The 16,605-nt window shown below is 39.8% G+C and overlaps 1 protein-coding gene across 18 annotated transcripts in view; it reads right to left on the bottom strand.

The window, feature by feature from the left end:
- MAPK9 (mitogen-activated protein kinase 9) overlaps positions 1 to 16,428 on the bottom strand; it is a 27,900-nt gene extending 11,472 nt beyond the window's left edge. For 2 of the 18 annotated variants that reach the window (XR_009744006.1, XR_009744005.1), the window contains exons 1-7: positions 16,207 to 16,409; positions 11,883 to 12,057; positions 8,307 to 8,436; positions 7,073 to 7,131; positions 5,931 to 6,069; positions 3,936 to 4,101; positions 2,981 to 3,052 (exon numbers count right to left, since the gene is read on the bottom strand). Coding sequence is in view for 14 of the 18 variants with exons in the window: in XM_061456968.1 (XP_061312952.1) it covers positions 3,276 to 3,347; positions 3,936 to 4,101; positions 5,931 to 6,069; positions 7,073 to 7,131; positions 8,307 to 8,436; positions 11,883 to 12,004 (688 nt within the window). In the remaining 4 variants the exon portion in view is untranslated. Of the gene's footprint in view, positions 1 to 2,980; positions 3,053 to 3,275; positions 3,348 to 3,935; positions 4,102 to 5,930; positions 6,070 to 7,072; positions 7,132 to 8,306; positions 8,474 to 11,247; positions 11,484 to 11,882; positions 12,058 to 12,897; positions 13,207 to 16,191 lie in introns of those variants that run through there. The other 16 variants (XM_061456980.1, XM_061456979.1, XM_061456966.1 and 13 more) reach the window with 14 other exon arrangements.
- Between the last annotated feature and the right edge of the window lie 177 nt (positions 16,429 to 16,605).

Below are 16,605 nucleotides of genomic sequence, written 5' to 3'. Positions count from 1 at the left end.
GTCCTAGCTAAATTCATGATCAACCCATCCATTCTCACAGACAGATTTTGTAATGAAACAGTAAGTTTGCTGCACTTTGAATTAAGATGTATTATAAAAACACCGAGGTACTTTTATTTCAGTTAGTGTGCCAAGAATTCAGCTAGAAATATACATAGACTCAATGCCTCTGGTTAAGACTTTAGACTTCTGATATGAAGATTGAAAATTTGCTATTGAATACATTCCAATGGAAAAACTGTATTCAAATAAAAATTAAGAAGTCAATACTGTTAACTCGCATGCTAAAACAAAGCACATACAAAGGAAATTTTAACATACAACAGGAAATTTTGTTCCTAGCTGGAAAAATGGTTTCTGCAAGATCTCCACCAATCTAGATTCAAGAAGCTGCTTTTTCTTTGAGTAACAGCACTCAAATTGAGTCTACTCTACTGTAGCCTCAGGGCACAGAAGGGAGGGAAGGAAAACTTAATGACCTATCCCACTTCAGTAATAAAAACAGGGGAAAAAATGTCTCAGTTGGATTGCTTAAAATGCTTTACAGATATTGAGAGCTGAAATAAAATAAAATAAAAACAAACCCTCAATGTAGGATTGGACTTGAAATAAGTTAAGCCTTTTATCAGAAACTCAAATGGGAGAAAACGTAATTTCCATGTAAAGCAGGCAGCACATGCTGTATGAATAACCTTACAACCTGCAGACAAACTGTCCTAGTGACCTCGGGGTCAAAGGTAAAGAGAATTTTAGCCCATGCCAAGTATATCTGCCTACTTTCAGGGACTCTGGAAGAAAAGTTGAAAACAGAGACCCTGTTACAATCACAATAAAACATGATCGTCCTCAAGTAAGCATGAGTACCCCCTCAAGCTTTTTGCATGAGTCAAGCAAATAGTTTCCTTCACCATCTGGTCAGAAAGAGCATTAAAACCACACTGGTGCTGCTAGGTTTCCATTATTTCATCCTAGGTAACTACATTGCCTGGTTTTCTGTTTGTTATTTCTAGTGCAACAGCCACTGCCAGTAACCGAGGTCCCCACACTACCAGTCAGGAGCAGTTCCAGTGCATCCATCATGCTGGCTATGCAGAGCACTTCACTCCACCCAGAGCACTGCTCTAAGTACCTTGACAATCCTGTAGACCCTATGGGAAAATACATGCTGAACTTGATTCCCTGCTGTAAATCCCCAAATACTAAGTCAGTTTTCAATTGAAGCTTAACAAGAATACACACACCCACAAAAAGCAACGCTTCATGGCTGTTTACACCAGCATTGCCCACAAACCACTCCGTCAACAAAACCCTGCAGCTGAAGGTAAAAGAAAATGACAATCTGACTGAAGCAGTTATCATTCAGGAGAAGTTTCAACAACAGTTATCAGTATTTCACATTAAAGAGAACTGAAAGTCTTACAAGAAGTAAAAACCACTGTAAGCACAGCTATGCACTTTGATAAGATACCAGGGGAGAAGACTCCTTGAAACACAGACTGGTGGAACTTCAGTGACCTCTGGAAAACCACAGATATAACTTGCTTAGTCAACAAGTATGGACAAAATTTCCTTCATTTATTCATGAATAACTCAAAATAGCTCATGCTGACATGCAGGTGACAGACATATAACATCCATGAAGAATTGTGTTAGGTTGGTCTGAAGGCTTCAAAAGGTAAAACAATAAGTATAGAAAGGAAGAAAGGTGGAAAACAAAAAAGACTTATTTAACAATTAATCATTTGTATTACTAAATAATGCATGATCAGCTGCTGAAGATTAGTGTCATGAAATTTAGCATTGAAATTGAAAGCCCTCCTCTATAAGATACACTGATACCTGTGAACACATACTTGGTATCTTTAGTGATGGACTCAACTTCTTGCTGATGAGCAAAAATACAGTGTCCTCAAAATCTTGGACCACAAGGAGCTGTAGCGTTGTATGACCTACAGGCATAACTGGCAGTCGTGCTTTAATTATATCATCTGGATTCTATTTATTTGCTCATCAATTCAGAACATCTAGTCCTACCACACTACTACTTTGTAAGACAGTATTTATAAAAGATGAAATCGGTTTTACTCCAAGTTTTAGAATTGGAATTTTAGAATGAGTCAAATGTTTGTAATGTTTCTAGGGAAAGATTTTGAAATACATCAAAACTTTCAAAGAACATTTACTTTAGTAAATGATCACTTCTGTTTACTTAAATCAGAGTATAGACTTGTCTGAGATACCGAATCTCTAAGGCATGAAAACATAGATGTGAGGGGTTTGTTTTTAATACAGTAAAATTTCCTACTATTACTATCATACAAGAAAGCAGATTTTATGGAGATAGATCTGGGTCAAAAATATCGGAGGCAGAAATGGAGGAATAACAATCTTATACAAAAAGTAAGTCCAAAATAAGATTTTCATAGAATGAAAAAACTTTTAAAAGAAAAAGGTTTTCTTTTTATATGAAATAAGAGTAATAAAAGATTTCTCATGCAGTGTGATTGCAGTTAGGACACTCTTGCCCAGCAAGTGCTAATAAGCAAGAGAAAAATTTGACAAACTGAATTGTACTATAAAAATGAGTCTATTGTTCAAATAAATATCAAAATCCATGCACAGTAAAAAGTCACTTTGTAGTCTTTTGCTTGTAATACTTATTATCTACAAAGAAGAAAATATACTTACTGCTATTTATTTTTTAAACCTAACAGTATCCTTTCTTAAGTTATAAAAGCTGAAGCTCTTAATATGAATTCCATGGATTCAACCAGTTCAAATTACATTAAATACAGTCTACTAAGAAAATAAAATGGAAAGCTCTACAATTTGGTTAATGACACTAATTTCAAATAGTACAGTAGATCTATTAAAACATATTCTTGAAAATATTGTTTATGCTTTTATACTTATACAGATTAAAAGAATAGTGTTTCTGTTGAAAGTGGAAGGGGATTCAAGGATGACTAGGGAAGGATACGATCAGTGCCTTGGAATATCACACAACCTTTCACCAATTCTCCCATGATGCACCCAACTGACCAGATATCAACTGAAAGTAAAAATGAAATGGTCAAATTATGAAGTATCATGAACAAAAGTGAGGAAAACAAACAAAAACATCTAGCATCTACAATAAAACACAACAATGTGGAAAACCAAACTGCTAACATGAATTTTCAATCATATCAACACCAACTGACTGTTGTTGTTTTGCTATTAGCATTCTGTGAAACACAACCAGTGTTTACTGAAACAACCATGAAGAAGGATACAATCTCTTCCTGGGAACAGGACTTTATGGAGGACCATTTCTGCCATAATGCACCCAACAGACCAGATATCCACTATCATATGTTAGGTGCAACAAGGACAAAAGATTAAAGAGGGTTTTTAAATACCACAGTTAGTTATTTGTAAGCTCATACTGTATTCCTACAGTCCTGCAGATTATTTTTTGTCCTATCCAGACCAGCCTCTACTAAAGTTCTGATCCACATCTGCACTTGCTGCACAATAAGCTGCCTGGCGCATTACACGTTTTTCATTTTCATTATCAGTAGCCCAGCAAGGCCCTGAGTCCCTTCTTTTACACAACCAAAGTGACATGTATAAAAAAAGCATGATATCCCCAAGCCCATGTGATAAAGCAAGAAGATGTACTGGCATAGAAGTCAACAAGACAACAGGACAATACATCAAAAGATATATCAATAGAAGGGGAGAGGGAATAAAATGCACACAGAGCAGAAAACTGTTATATTCACCAAAATAATTACAGTGTAATTTTTGTTATTTCCACTGCTATGATTAACATACTTTAACAACAGACATGGCAGGGGGAAACCAGCCCTCCCTCCTCCTTTCAAAACTGTTAAGTTCTGAGACAGCTACACTTCAGACAAAGGATTTAAAGTGTTATTGCAGCAACTTACCATTCTCTTTATATCCCATTCCGAGGATAACTTCTGGTGCTCTGTAATACCGTGTTACTACATATGGAGTCATCATAAAATTAGTACATGCTGTTCTTGCCAGTCCAAAATCGAGGATTTTGAGCGTACAATCTGATTTTACTACTATGTTGCTGGGTTTCAAATCCTAACAAGAAATTACTGCAGTTAGGGAAGCATCAACATACACAATAATACATCACCACCACCCCCAGACAGCACGCACCAATTCAGTAACAATTGTCTATTCCTGTTCTATCTGCTTATTTATACACAGACTACAGACAAGTTAAATGGTGCACAGATCAGCACTCAGAAAAAATCAGGGGAAACCAGAATCAAAGTTGTCTGCAGAGCATATTTTACCCAGTTGTGCTCTGGTAGGATAGTTACACACATTTCTTTCCTTAAAACACATTAAGTGGACCTATTTTACACATGAATAGTATACTAGGTTCCAAATACTGTCATTATTAGGGCACAAATCCTAAAGACATCGCCATCAATTAGGCATTTATGCGCAGGAAAAGGAGTATCCCAACACACAAAGCATTAATCAGTTGTAGCTGTTAATAACATATAAGCCACGTGCATTATAGTGATTAGAAAATTTGACAGAATTAGGATATAGTGCAAACACTAAGTAACTCATGAGTGAGGAAAAAAACAGATTACTTTAGGAGATGTGTTTAATGGGGACAGTCATTACTGTGCCAAAAGGAACGCACAGCTAGTGAAAATAAAGCGTGTTCTCAGGTACAGAACTTCCTTTTCTTGAGGGAGATGGGGACATGCAAATAGTTCACATGGTTCTGCACATTTCAGGTAGCAACTGTTCTGCAGAACACTACTGAACTGACTCCAGTCACAGAGTCTGAGTAATTTCTCGATGCAATTCCTACTATTCCATTACTTCTGAACTATCCCAGCTCTGTTCCTTCCTTGGCCTGGTTTCTTTTCAAAACCAGATCTCTCATCAAGAGTTTCCCCTGCAGAAAGTTCATTTTATTTTGGTCCTAAACTAACCCAACCTAATGCTCACCACTTCAGCTTCTCCATTCAAATAACTTCATGCCTCTGGTTAGCTATTCACTGTGCAGTTCCTCTCATTGCCCATTTTGTTGTTCAGCCAGTATCAGCTCTGTTGATCACTATGTTAGACCTTATGAGCTCAAATTTCTCAGCAAATATTGTCTTCCTTTTAGCTTCAAATCACATTCACCATGTCAGGCGGAATTCAGCTGGAGTTCCAGTACCCCTTGCTTCAGGCTCTTACACACCTCACTACATTACTTTAGGAACACCCATTGCCAAGACTACCTGGATACACATAAGCCAACTATATATAAACTTCCTTGCTCATACCACAGGATTTTCATGCCTGATTTTTTTTCAGTAAAGATCTATAGGAAGTAGATCTGTTGTAATTTACACAGCCTCTCAATCATGTTTATGGATTGAACATAAAGGAAAAATTATATTAAACTATAACTGGATAGAGTTTTTAGCCACCAGGCAAAAGACAGACATTTAAGACAAGTATGTCCAGGAAGTAGGGGAAGAAAAGGAAAGGAACAGAAAAGAAGTTGAACTGTCAAACAGACTAGTAATGAAATAAATAGATAAAAGCAGCAGCAAAAAACAGAAGGCAGTGGCCCAGGCCCATGTCCAAGCTTTTGAGCATCTTTAAGGAGAGAGATGTTTAAGAGGTAAACATTACTTTTTAACACTCATTCTTTTGTAGTTTGAAAGGTCCACAGATACTCATGTTTTATCTTTTAATCAGTTCAGATAACCTGATTTAAGATCTATTTACAATAGTTTTTATCTTTGAACTAAACAGATCTTCAGATTTAATAATATTCTTATGAATGAAAGAAAAACACGTTTAGCAAAGAGCAACCCCTTGCCTTACCCCCCCTGTTTCCTGAGAACATATATTCATAAAAGTATTGTTAATGATCTAATACTACCTACTCTGTGGATGATACCAGCTGAATGGAGGTGTTTGATACCACACAGCATTTGGTAAAGAAGATAAGACATTCTTTCATGATCCAATTCCATATGAATAACCTGGCACAAATTTGCATCCATCAGCTCCATGACCAAATATCTATAGCACAAGAAAGAAAGCATTAAGAAAACTCAAGTCTTACTTTTCATATCAGGTTTAAGCTTAGTGTGAGAGGTGTTTAATAAAAGTCAACCATTCTGCCAACATAAGTGTTAAAAAGCTTATGATTAAAAGAACCATGTATGACCAGTTTCAAAATTGAGTTATCTATTCAAATTAGTCTCACTATTAAAAATTAAGTGTTCAGTAATCCATCTCAGGTTAGAATTCCTCTAGTTTTATACAAAGTAATACAGAAGAATAATTCTGAATTTAGGCAGCATGGAAAATTAAGACTGACTGAAGCTGATGCAGCAATTGCAGATACTGCAATGTATCAAAAACTGATGCTTCCTTTCACTGTATTCTAATTTTAAAATAAGAAAGACATAACAAGAACTAAGAAGATATAATGAATTTTCAAGTTTAAATACCCTCTGCTTATCCACTTCAGACACACACACACTCCCCTGTTTACCCAAGTAGCCAATACACAAACCACAACAGCGCATTCACTGGAATCTATGAATACTCCACCAATTAAACTGCCATGAATCCTTTCTAGACCAACTGACATTGCTTGCATCAAAAAGAAATATCTTCAGTTCTTAATTGAGGCCAAAAATACTGCTGTGCCAATGTGACTGGCATGGCAAAAAAATGATATCAGGTTATGAAGACTGAGCTATTATCCTGCAGTGACCCATTTAGCTAAAGGACAATGCACGCAAATCAGATGCATACGCAATCAGCAAAGTATGGCAGGCAGATGACTAAAAGGTGAATAACACTTTTATTTCCCACTTCCATGTTATGCATGGAGTGAAACAACTTTCTTGGTCTTTCATAAAAAAATCTAGAAATAACAACTAATTAAAGGCTAAATTCAGCTTTCAGCTACCCTTTATTTTCTAAGTGTGAATTCTGTAGGATACTGGAAAGAGAGCACCAGGGCTTAGGCAGCATTTGTCAGGAAAATTAAAACAAAAAAATTAATACTTACACGTCCTGAAATTCTTCTAGTGACTTCTGTGGTGTAAATACATTTAATAAACTTATTATCTGTAAAATAAAAATTAGGAGAAAATTCCACATAAAAATTCACATAAAAATCCATTATCTCATTAGTTCCTATACAAAATCAAATGCACACTGTTACTATATACACTTTGAATATTACTTGGCTTCACTGAACTGACATGTGCTGAAAACCTGCCAATTCAGAAATAGTTCAGAACTGCAGCATGCATGCCAAAGGAACTAAGACAGGGCAAAACCACTTTTTTCTTTTTAAAGTTACATGACACCTCCTATCTTGGCTCCCCAGTGACTGAAATATATCCAATTTTTTGCCCATAAATAATAACCTCTGATTTTAAAAACACATGTGAAGCAAGGAATTTCAACCAAGGCTGTCAAACAACGTGTACACAGAGGTGCCCCACACCATCCCATTAAACTTGAATTATGATGTATGGTTTCCAGAAGAACTACTAAAATTACTGTACTGCCATCCTTAATAACCAACTTGCTTTTATTTTGCTACTTCTGGACTTCAACAAAAGCTTGCTTTGAAATCAGTCCCAAAAGGCTGATTGACTCCAGGAAGTTTCAGTCCTGAGGGGTACAACTTCCAACGATCAACAATGTTTCTAGCTCACGCTAGTATCAGAAAACAGCTGTCACGTAAACCATATAATCTTGTACTTGAACATTAAGGTATTGACATTAAAGCTTGTTATTTTAGAAGGTTCCAGACTTCAATATATGCATTGTCCACAGTATTTCACTTCTGTTTGCCAATAAACTGTTAGACAGTGCTGCAGCCCTGCAGACCCCACCACTTAAACACTGTATTTAATGACAATCTTATCTAAGCTCAGAACATTTCACTACAGCGCAGTTACAAGAGCCAAACTCACAAACAAACACACTGCCAGACAAATTTTGTTGCAGTATGGTTTAAAAAGGCAAATGTAATACAGCAAGGCCAGCACTATAAAGCTGAAACTAATAGTAAACCTATACCAACAATATAGCAAAAACATCCTCATCTTGGCACTTCACACTCCAAACAGCTCTCCCAAGAGCTAAAACATCCATTGTGGAGAAGCGCACTACCAAAAGCAAGTCTTTCCAGTCTTTCTCTCACTATTTTTCCATTACTTTGGTTACAAAAGCTGAGCTTTTTTGACAACTGACAGTAACAAGGGAGAGAAACACAAAGCCAAACTTACATTTTTGTGATTGACGCATTTTAAAAGAACAAGCTCTCTGTAAGCCCTTTTTGCGTGGGTTTGATTCTGAAAAGGACGACTCAGCTTCTTTACAGCAACATTTATTCCAAGGACTGTATCAAACGCAGCACTAGAAGTTTGCAAAGACAAACAACATAAGTTGAAGTCTGTTTGAGGGAGAGAAAAAGTGAGGAGTGAGGAAGGAAATCAAGATTTGTGACAAAGCCTATTCACTACCTTCATATAATTTTCATTTAGAAAACAAGCATCCTTTAAAATCTACACATCCTTTAATAGACAGACATAGGTTAAACAGAAGGCACTAACACTCATCAGATGTCTTCCTGCCCTCCTTTCTGTCTTAAGACCAAATCTGCTGACTCAAAACTCACATTCAAAATTGCAAGATCTAAAAATATTTGAAGCTAATTAAAAATCAAGCAGCATTTCAGTTGCCTCATCGGTATTGCTGAGTATTTTTGACAGTGTTGCTGACTGACAACCACTTAGTATGTGCAACAGAAATTTATCTTTGCTAAAGGAGAGTCACAACCACATCTCTTTGATCCGTCCTGCAGCACCAGTACTCTCCTGTACGCAGATAATAGTTATGGACAATTGCAGCGTGTAGCATAAAATTACATTCCTCAACTGGTTTTGGGAAAAAAGTCCATAGAATTGAGAAATACGAAAAACTGATTGCAGGGAGGTATACAAGAGTTTAAGAAAGTGAACAGAACTGTTATTTTTATCTCTATGGTTTAAGGTCAAGGTGTAATCTTGTTTTAATAGCTGTAAGAATATAAACCTAAATTATCTGCATATGAAGAACAAGACTGAAGGGGGAATATTCTTCATTAGTAACCCACAGACTGTTTGGCAAAATATATGTGAATTCATACTACAAACTCCTCAAGAGTTCCAATCTTTGTATAATTCCAGTTTTAAATAAGGATTCCCGCATTACTCTATTTCCATTTAATGTTACTTTCATAAGGTAGGAAAGAATTCTTATTCACATATATTTTCCAAGCATATTTAAGCTCTTTATGAGCTCCTTTCCTACCTCATCAAGATATGTATCATACTAGGCTTAAAAGAGCCATCAAATTATAGAACTCTTAGAAACAGTACAGCTCCCCTGTGATAACAACAATACTCATGAAGTTTATCAGCATCAAGTCACTGCTTTCCCTACTGGGAAAAGCAACACCAGGGATCACCCATGAGATGTTTTCTTGGAAGCATGTCCCAAATTTGAATCAATGTGCCACTTGCACAAAAAGCTTGCTAGCATTTATTTCAGCTTAGTTCTGTGAAATACATATGCTGTAATTCAATGATATGATCACTCTCTGATTTAAAACCTTTACGTCTGTGCAAAACAAAACACAAAATGGGAGGAAGGCAACTGGCCAGACAGAGAAATTATTTTCCTCCCAAATATGAAAGCCCTGATGTTTCAGTATTCACTTCCCCCAGAAGACATACATAAATGACAAGTTTTGCATATGTTAATGACTAACTACACCTGGGAGCTGGTATAAAATCAATAACTAACAGGGTCCACATGAATTAGCTGTTCAAGTCAATCACAGGTCTCACCAAAAAATAAAACCCACACAGAAAACTCTAGAAATACCTTTCCTTGTATTTATGTTAAACATTGGATGATTAATGACAATTTTTCCAGCAAAATACAACAAGATAGTCATCTTACAGGGACTTTTCCACATTTTACATCCTAGTATTTCATACCTTGCCTTTGAATATTATAAGGAGTTCCAGGAGAAATTAGGGTTTTGCACCTTCTTCAACTTGGACTTAGTTTTCAGATATTTCACATGAAGAAGAGTTTATGCAGTGCTTCATTCTGCTGTTCCATAAATCAAGTATTCTCAAAACAAGTCAATAAATCAAATCTTTCTCCCCCAAAAACAGTGACTCTGACACTACCTGAACTTAATTTTGAAGCAGACACTTAGTTTAAGTCGTATAGTTTAGAAATGCACTACCTGTAATGAAAGGAGGAATGCTTACAGCCGCCCTAAATTTCTGCATGTCATCTAAAACAAGCATAACTTTAAGAATATTTATACCTGGGAGATGTTAGCACTACACTAAATCTTACCCAAACACTAATAACCAAGATCTAGTATGCCTATCCCCTCACCATTCAACCAGCTAAAGAATGAAATACGATGTTCTCATCTTGCTTATTTTTCACCTATTAGCAGGACAACAGAGGTATCTAAGTAACTTAAAGACATGTTCTCACAAAAATGCATTCCATTCCTACATATATAATTTATTACACTTATGTGAAGGCCAAAAAGACATGGGCAGGTGCTGTATAAGGAGTTTGCTCACAAGACATGAGTCATCACACTTATTCTGCAGAATTTATAGATGAAGAGAAACCACAGACAGGACTTAATGCATGAACAGCCCACCATGTGTTGTGATCAAGTCTAATATTAGAGAATTCCTGAGCATATATTAGAATGGCTTGAGTTAGAAAAGGACCTTAAAAATCATTTAGCTCCCTGCCATGAGCAGGTACATCCTTCACCAGAGCAGGTTGCTCCAAGCCCCATCCAACCTGGCCTTGAACACTGTCAGGGATGGGACAGCCACAGTTTCTCTGTGCAACCTGTGCCAGTGTCCCGCCACCCTCATAGGAAAGAATTTCTTCCTAACATCTAGCCTAAATCTCCCATATCAGTTTAAAGCCATTCCTCCTTGTCCTATCACTACTTGCCCTTGTGAAAAGTCCCTCTCCAGCTTTGGCCCTTTAGATACTGGGAGGCTGCTTGCTCAGTTAGTGCATCAATAAACATTTCTGTTGTTACCAAGTAAGTTTTGCCCAACAAAACACGGGCTGGCACTAAGTCGTGTAGAATGGATTGCTGCAGTCTAAAAAACATTTGAAAATGTTTACCTTTAGCTGGCCCAGAGGTGTGGTGCCATACAAGAGACTAAGGTTCAGGATCAGACTACTGACTCTCCCGTCCTGCGCCAGTGGAGGCTGGACATATAGCTGAGGTGACACACCAAGGAAGAGCCGGCCAGCCCAGCCCCTCACACAGCATCCCTTTCTGGTTAATCCATGGAGTGACAATGACACTGATTTGTCTCATCCTGCCAGTTAATGGCAAGGCACTGCATTGATGGCTCCTAGAAATGGATAGGAGTGATCGGGAATAAAAGGGGGGGAAGAAAGGGGGCCATGATGAAGAAACGAGTAAAACCCAGAATCTCTCATTGTCATACCTTACACTGCAATATCATAACTACATGGGGAATGTGAGAACTAGAAACAGAAATAAAGTGGTTAATGAGAAGGAAATTTGCTGACCATTTTATTATATGCAGTTAGGCAAACATTAATCTTACCCTAAAACCAAAACAAAATAGGTTTACACATGAGCTACAGCAAGCAGGTGTTTTAGAATTTATTTAGTCCACAACCCTGTAGCAAGAAACAGAAATTATCGTCAGTATTTTACATTCTGGCACATACATTCAATCTCTGTTTTACAGTTTTTATATTTGAATGAAGCATTTATTACTCACCAAACAATGCCCTGTGCCCCTGATCCTATAGGCTTCAATTGCTGGTAACGTTTTAGTACAGTGAATGTTGAATCTGCAACTTGAACACTGTAAAACTGACTATCACATTTACTGTCACTCATGGTGTAGTGTCATGTAGTTTTCTCTCTCAAGGACCCAGTAAAGTTTTCAAGATCTTAAAGAAAAAGAAAGAAAACAAATGTTCAATCTCTCACTGATTTCTGGTAGACAAGATGGAAAATATATTATACATATTTTAATACATATTAATTTTTCAATAGCACACCATTAAATAAGCATCCTTTCAACTTCGTGTATTGCCACTGCTAATGAAAAATACTTGCAGACAGACAGCAAATAATTACAGCCTTCACTGCTTTAAGTAACTGCATGTTTCTATTCCAATTGCTAAAACAAAAAGCAGCTAAGTAAACAACTGCAAAAGCAAACAAAACCACCCAAATCCAATAACTCTCTACTCCTTGAAGGCTACTCCTTAACTTAGAATTACTACTATGTGCTAGGACTGTAGTAATGTCTGTACTACGGGGTGGGGGGGAAAGAGGTGTTTCAAACACTGGTAACACAGATAAAAGCAACGGCAGAAACCCACCAAGTCCACAGACACAGAAGAAACAGGATTATAATGAAAAACTTGATTACAACTGCAAAACAGGCTTGAAACAAAACAACTGCCCCCAAAATTCTCATGGCAGTTTCTCCAACATCCCTTTCACCTTAGTCCAGTAGGAAATTTCGAGCAGGGCTCTGCCTCCTTATCTTTGCCAGGCAACTCTTGCCAGATCCATACCTATTGCTACCCATCCTCCCTCCCATTTTAAACACACCATAACATACTATGCTGTCAGTTGGCATAGGTACAGTCCTACCAGAATTAGTTTTGTGCTACAGTTTGAGGGACTTCCACTCTATTATAGAGAGTAAGTTACATTCATCTGTCAAGAATGAATTAGAGGTAGGTGATTACATTGGCGAGCAAGGTAATGGACTAAACATCTTTAGCTCTGAAGTGCCACAGTAATGAGTACAGACCTGCAGTATTTCTGGCCCTCCATCCCTCTTCAAACCTTACAAGAAATGTACCTCAGTAATTACTGAAGAGGTCTCCAACAAATGCTCCCATTTCTAATTTCACATTCACTATGACGGGCAGTGTCATTACAGCCCAAAGTAAATCACACAGCCAAGTGTTCCTTGAAACAGGAAATGAAAGCAGATCACCTTCCCCCAGAGCAGCTGTCCTAACCATCAGCCTGCACAGTGCCTGGTTTAGCTAAGGGAAGAGCAGCTAGTCTCTCTCTTCACTGGCCTACAAAACATTGGTGAGCCAATGCAAAAGAGAAAAGCCTCAAAAGAAACCCAGAAGCCCATCCTAGAAGGACACACAGCCACATGAATAGCTTTTGGTTGCTTCAGGAATCAGAATGCGGACCTCTCCCTTCCTAGGTGCACGAAGGAGGGAGCAGCCTCTTTTCCACAGCTTACACCAGCAGATGAACTCCAACAAATCTGCAAGTAAAACAGGTGGAAGACCTATAAATCCTAATAAAGACTGGGTTTAAACTGAACTGGTCATGGGTAGCCTTAAAGAATTCTCGAGAAATGTCTAGAGTCCCTTTTACCTTCTAGGTTCTCAAAACCGAATCATTTTAAGAAGTAGATCAACTTGGTCATTTGCAGCACCAATTTAGGAAGTAAGTTTACTTGCTATTTCCTCTTAGAAGCTTAAGAAAAACAAACAAAGAAACAAACAAACCAGGATCAGCTAGGAGGAAACGTATGAAAATGAACAAAGGCATGGCTGGAAGGTTAAGATCCTGTCTCTGAAAAAGACTTAGAGAACAAAACCAGAATAGCAAAGAATTTGTGTAAACTGGATATCAAGCTAAAGACCTGTTATGCTAGAACTACCCTGTATCTCCTCATGGGTTAACGAAACATTTTTCTATAACGGAGATAAATAAGTATGGGAAAATGAAGTTATCCTGAACCAGAGAAACCCTTCCTTTAAAGAACCTTTTCTGCATAAAGCCATCTTTAAAAAATCATTTAGATACCAGGATAAGCTCTTTAGACAAGACCAAGGGCGGAAATGAGGGATCACAACACAGGTTTTACGTATTCTGACATCCTCTGCAATTCTTTGTATACATAACCATCCTGTCCATAAGCTGAACCCTAATTTTCACTTGGGCTGCAAGCTGCTCATATGCATCAGGACATATGTACAGTTAGGGGTCTACGGATGGTCGCTGCTCATAGGACTTCAGACAAACAGCCTATTTGAGGGCAAGATCCCTCAAATAACAACAGATTTCCTGTTGTTCAAAGGAAAAGTATACCTAGCAAGTGAGTTTCTTAATCCTGAGCTGTTACTCTCCTACCTGAAGTAATCTGATTCATCACTCCAGCTAACATACTCCACACTTCTCCTCTAGAGGAATTTTTGGAAGTAGGCATTCTTTCCATTTCTGAAATGTAAATTTAATTTATGGCTTCTTAGCTGCAGCAAGCAGGACCAGCAGCAAATGTAAAAGTCGAGATGGTCAGCAAACACACTCCTACTCACCAATAACAACACATTACCGCATCCCAAAGTTTCAAGATGTTTTTCTATTTTACAGCATGCACAAGATGCGTATGAATTGAATGTTGTGGGGTGTTTTTAATACAACTTTAATATAACAAAGCTGACTGAGCACACCACATACAGGGAACTTACAGGTTTTCAACCTGTTGCTCATGAAAGATACCTAGAAAATTAACCACCCACCAAACCTACCATCAGTAGGCTTACGAGTTGTTATATGGAACTCCACTGAGGAATGTTAAAAAGTTGAAAGCAACTGCACTATAACATACATCCTGTATTGAACAGTCACCTCCCTAAAAGGCAACTCCCCTTAAAATGGCAACTTATCATTAATCAAATCTGTCCTCTGGATATCTTCAAGTCAAAAGCTTATAAACAAACAGGTTGTAGCAGTTGGGAACACATTCCCAGGGTTGTTTTGGTTACAGCAATGTTGTTACTGACAATGAAGCATAAGAACATCAAGAAATTTAGCTTGACTTTTAAGCCTCAAGATAAACATTCTACTGCTGACAGAACAAATAGGCTATGAACATAAATATATATGTATGAAAAGATACGCAAATTCCATTACTATCTTCCTCCCATTCTCTTATTCACCCTTGCAAATGCACTTCAAATTCAGATGTGCCCTTTTAAGGACTATTATCCGACAGTGTTGGGGCTTTTTTTTAACTCTTTACTGCAATATATATCAACAGGTGTAAGTCTAACTACAAAGTGACAGCGAGTTACCTCCCGTCCCTTCACTCACAGCCCTTGAACAGCCTGTTACAGAAGGAAAGTGTAGCAAAGCAGTACCTGAGTAACGCCAATCTGTTACAGCAGAGTTTAGAGGCACTGTGTATCTGGTCAGCTCTTTGAAAAGTCCCCCTTTTTCCTGAGGCAACCCAAAGTATTCCTGACCAAAGATTTTACCAACAACCTGCTCTAGCATCACCCAGCTGTTAAACACGCACCGCAGACAAACAGTGCACGCAGCTCAGCACCTCTGCGAAGGTAAACTGGAGGGTGAAAGGGAAAAAGTTTAAACGTGTATATGCTGTAACCAGTTACGGTATTGTAGGATTATGTAACGCCGTACAACCGGGCAAGAGCGCTGCTTACACCTCTTCTGAAACTTCTGCCGAGCAGCCGCCTGTGCTCAGGAAAGCTCCGGGTCGCTCTCACTGCGCTGAGAGGGGCGCGCACGACACGGGCCTGCCCCTTCCCTCCGCTCGGCAGTGCTCCCTTCTCTCCCTCGGTGCACAGGGGGGCACCGCCGGGGCGGCACCACGGCCCCCGGCTGCTCGGGGACGCGCTGCCCTCCCCAGCGGGCGCGGAGCAAGGGGCGATCCCGCCCTGGGTTGGACACGAAGCAGGAGGGGAGAAAGCGGAGAACAGGCGGGTCCCGGCGGGCGCGGAGCGGGCCGGGGCCGGTGGCGGCACTGCGGCACGGGGAAGGGCGGGGGGCTCGGCCAGGGCAGCCCCGCAGAAGGAAGGACCCGAACCCCGGCCCTGCGGCCTCGTCCCCCCCCCGCCTCCTTCCCACTCGGCTGGGGCAGCAGCACGCACAGAACCGCAGCTCTGCCCGCGCCTCGGCGGGCGGGGCCCGCGGGAGAAGCGGGGGGACTCCGGTCGCCCCGGGGCCGGCCCCCGGCCAGGAACTCGCCCCACTCCAGTCCCGGCCCCGCCGCCCGCAGGGGCCCCCCTCACCGCGGCCTCCCTCACCGTGTCCTCCCTCGGACGGGCTCCGGCGGGACCGTGCGCGGCGCTCGCGGGCCGCGACCGCCTCCTCCTCCAGCGCTCAGAGCTGCCCCAGCCACAATGGCCTCCCGGCGCTCCACACAGGCCGCGCAGGCCCACGCCCCCTGACAGACAGCCCCTCAGACCAATCACAGCCCTCCCCCTGCGGAACTCAGCCAATCAGGCTTTGGAGGTGGGACCTAATAGCCGCTATATAAGGGAGGGCCCCGAAGGACTGCAGTGGAGATGGGGACGTTTGGGCCAATCTGGGTGCAGCCCCCTTCCCCTGGCGTGATGTCATTATAACGTCAAGCTGCAGCTATGATGTCATTATCAACGTCAAGCTGCAGCTATGATGTCATTATCAAAGTCAAGCTGCAGCTA

This window comes from Pezoporus flaviventris, unplaced genomic scaffold (genome assembly GCF_033815535.1).
Source record: "Pezoporus flaviventris isolate CSIRO_AGI_PZ_B2104156 unplaced genomic scaffold, CSIRO_AGI_Pfla_v1 ptg000023l, whole genome shotgun sequence".
Lineage (NCBI taxonomy): Eukaryota > Metazoa > Chordata > Aves > Psittaciformes > Psittacidae > Pezoporus > Pezoporus flaviventris.
Note: the sequence above shows the minus strand (reverse complement) of the source record. Positions and strands in the feature narration are given on the sequence as shown.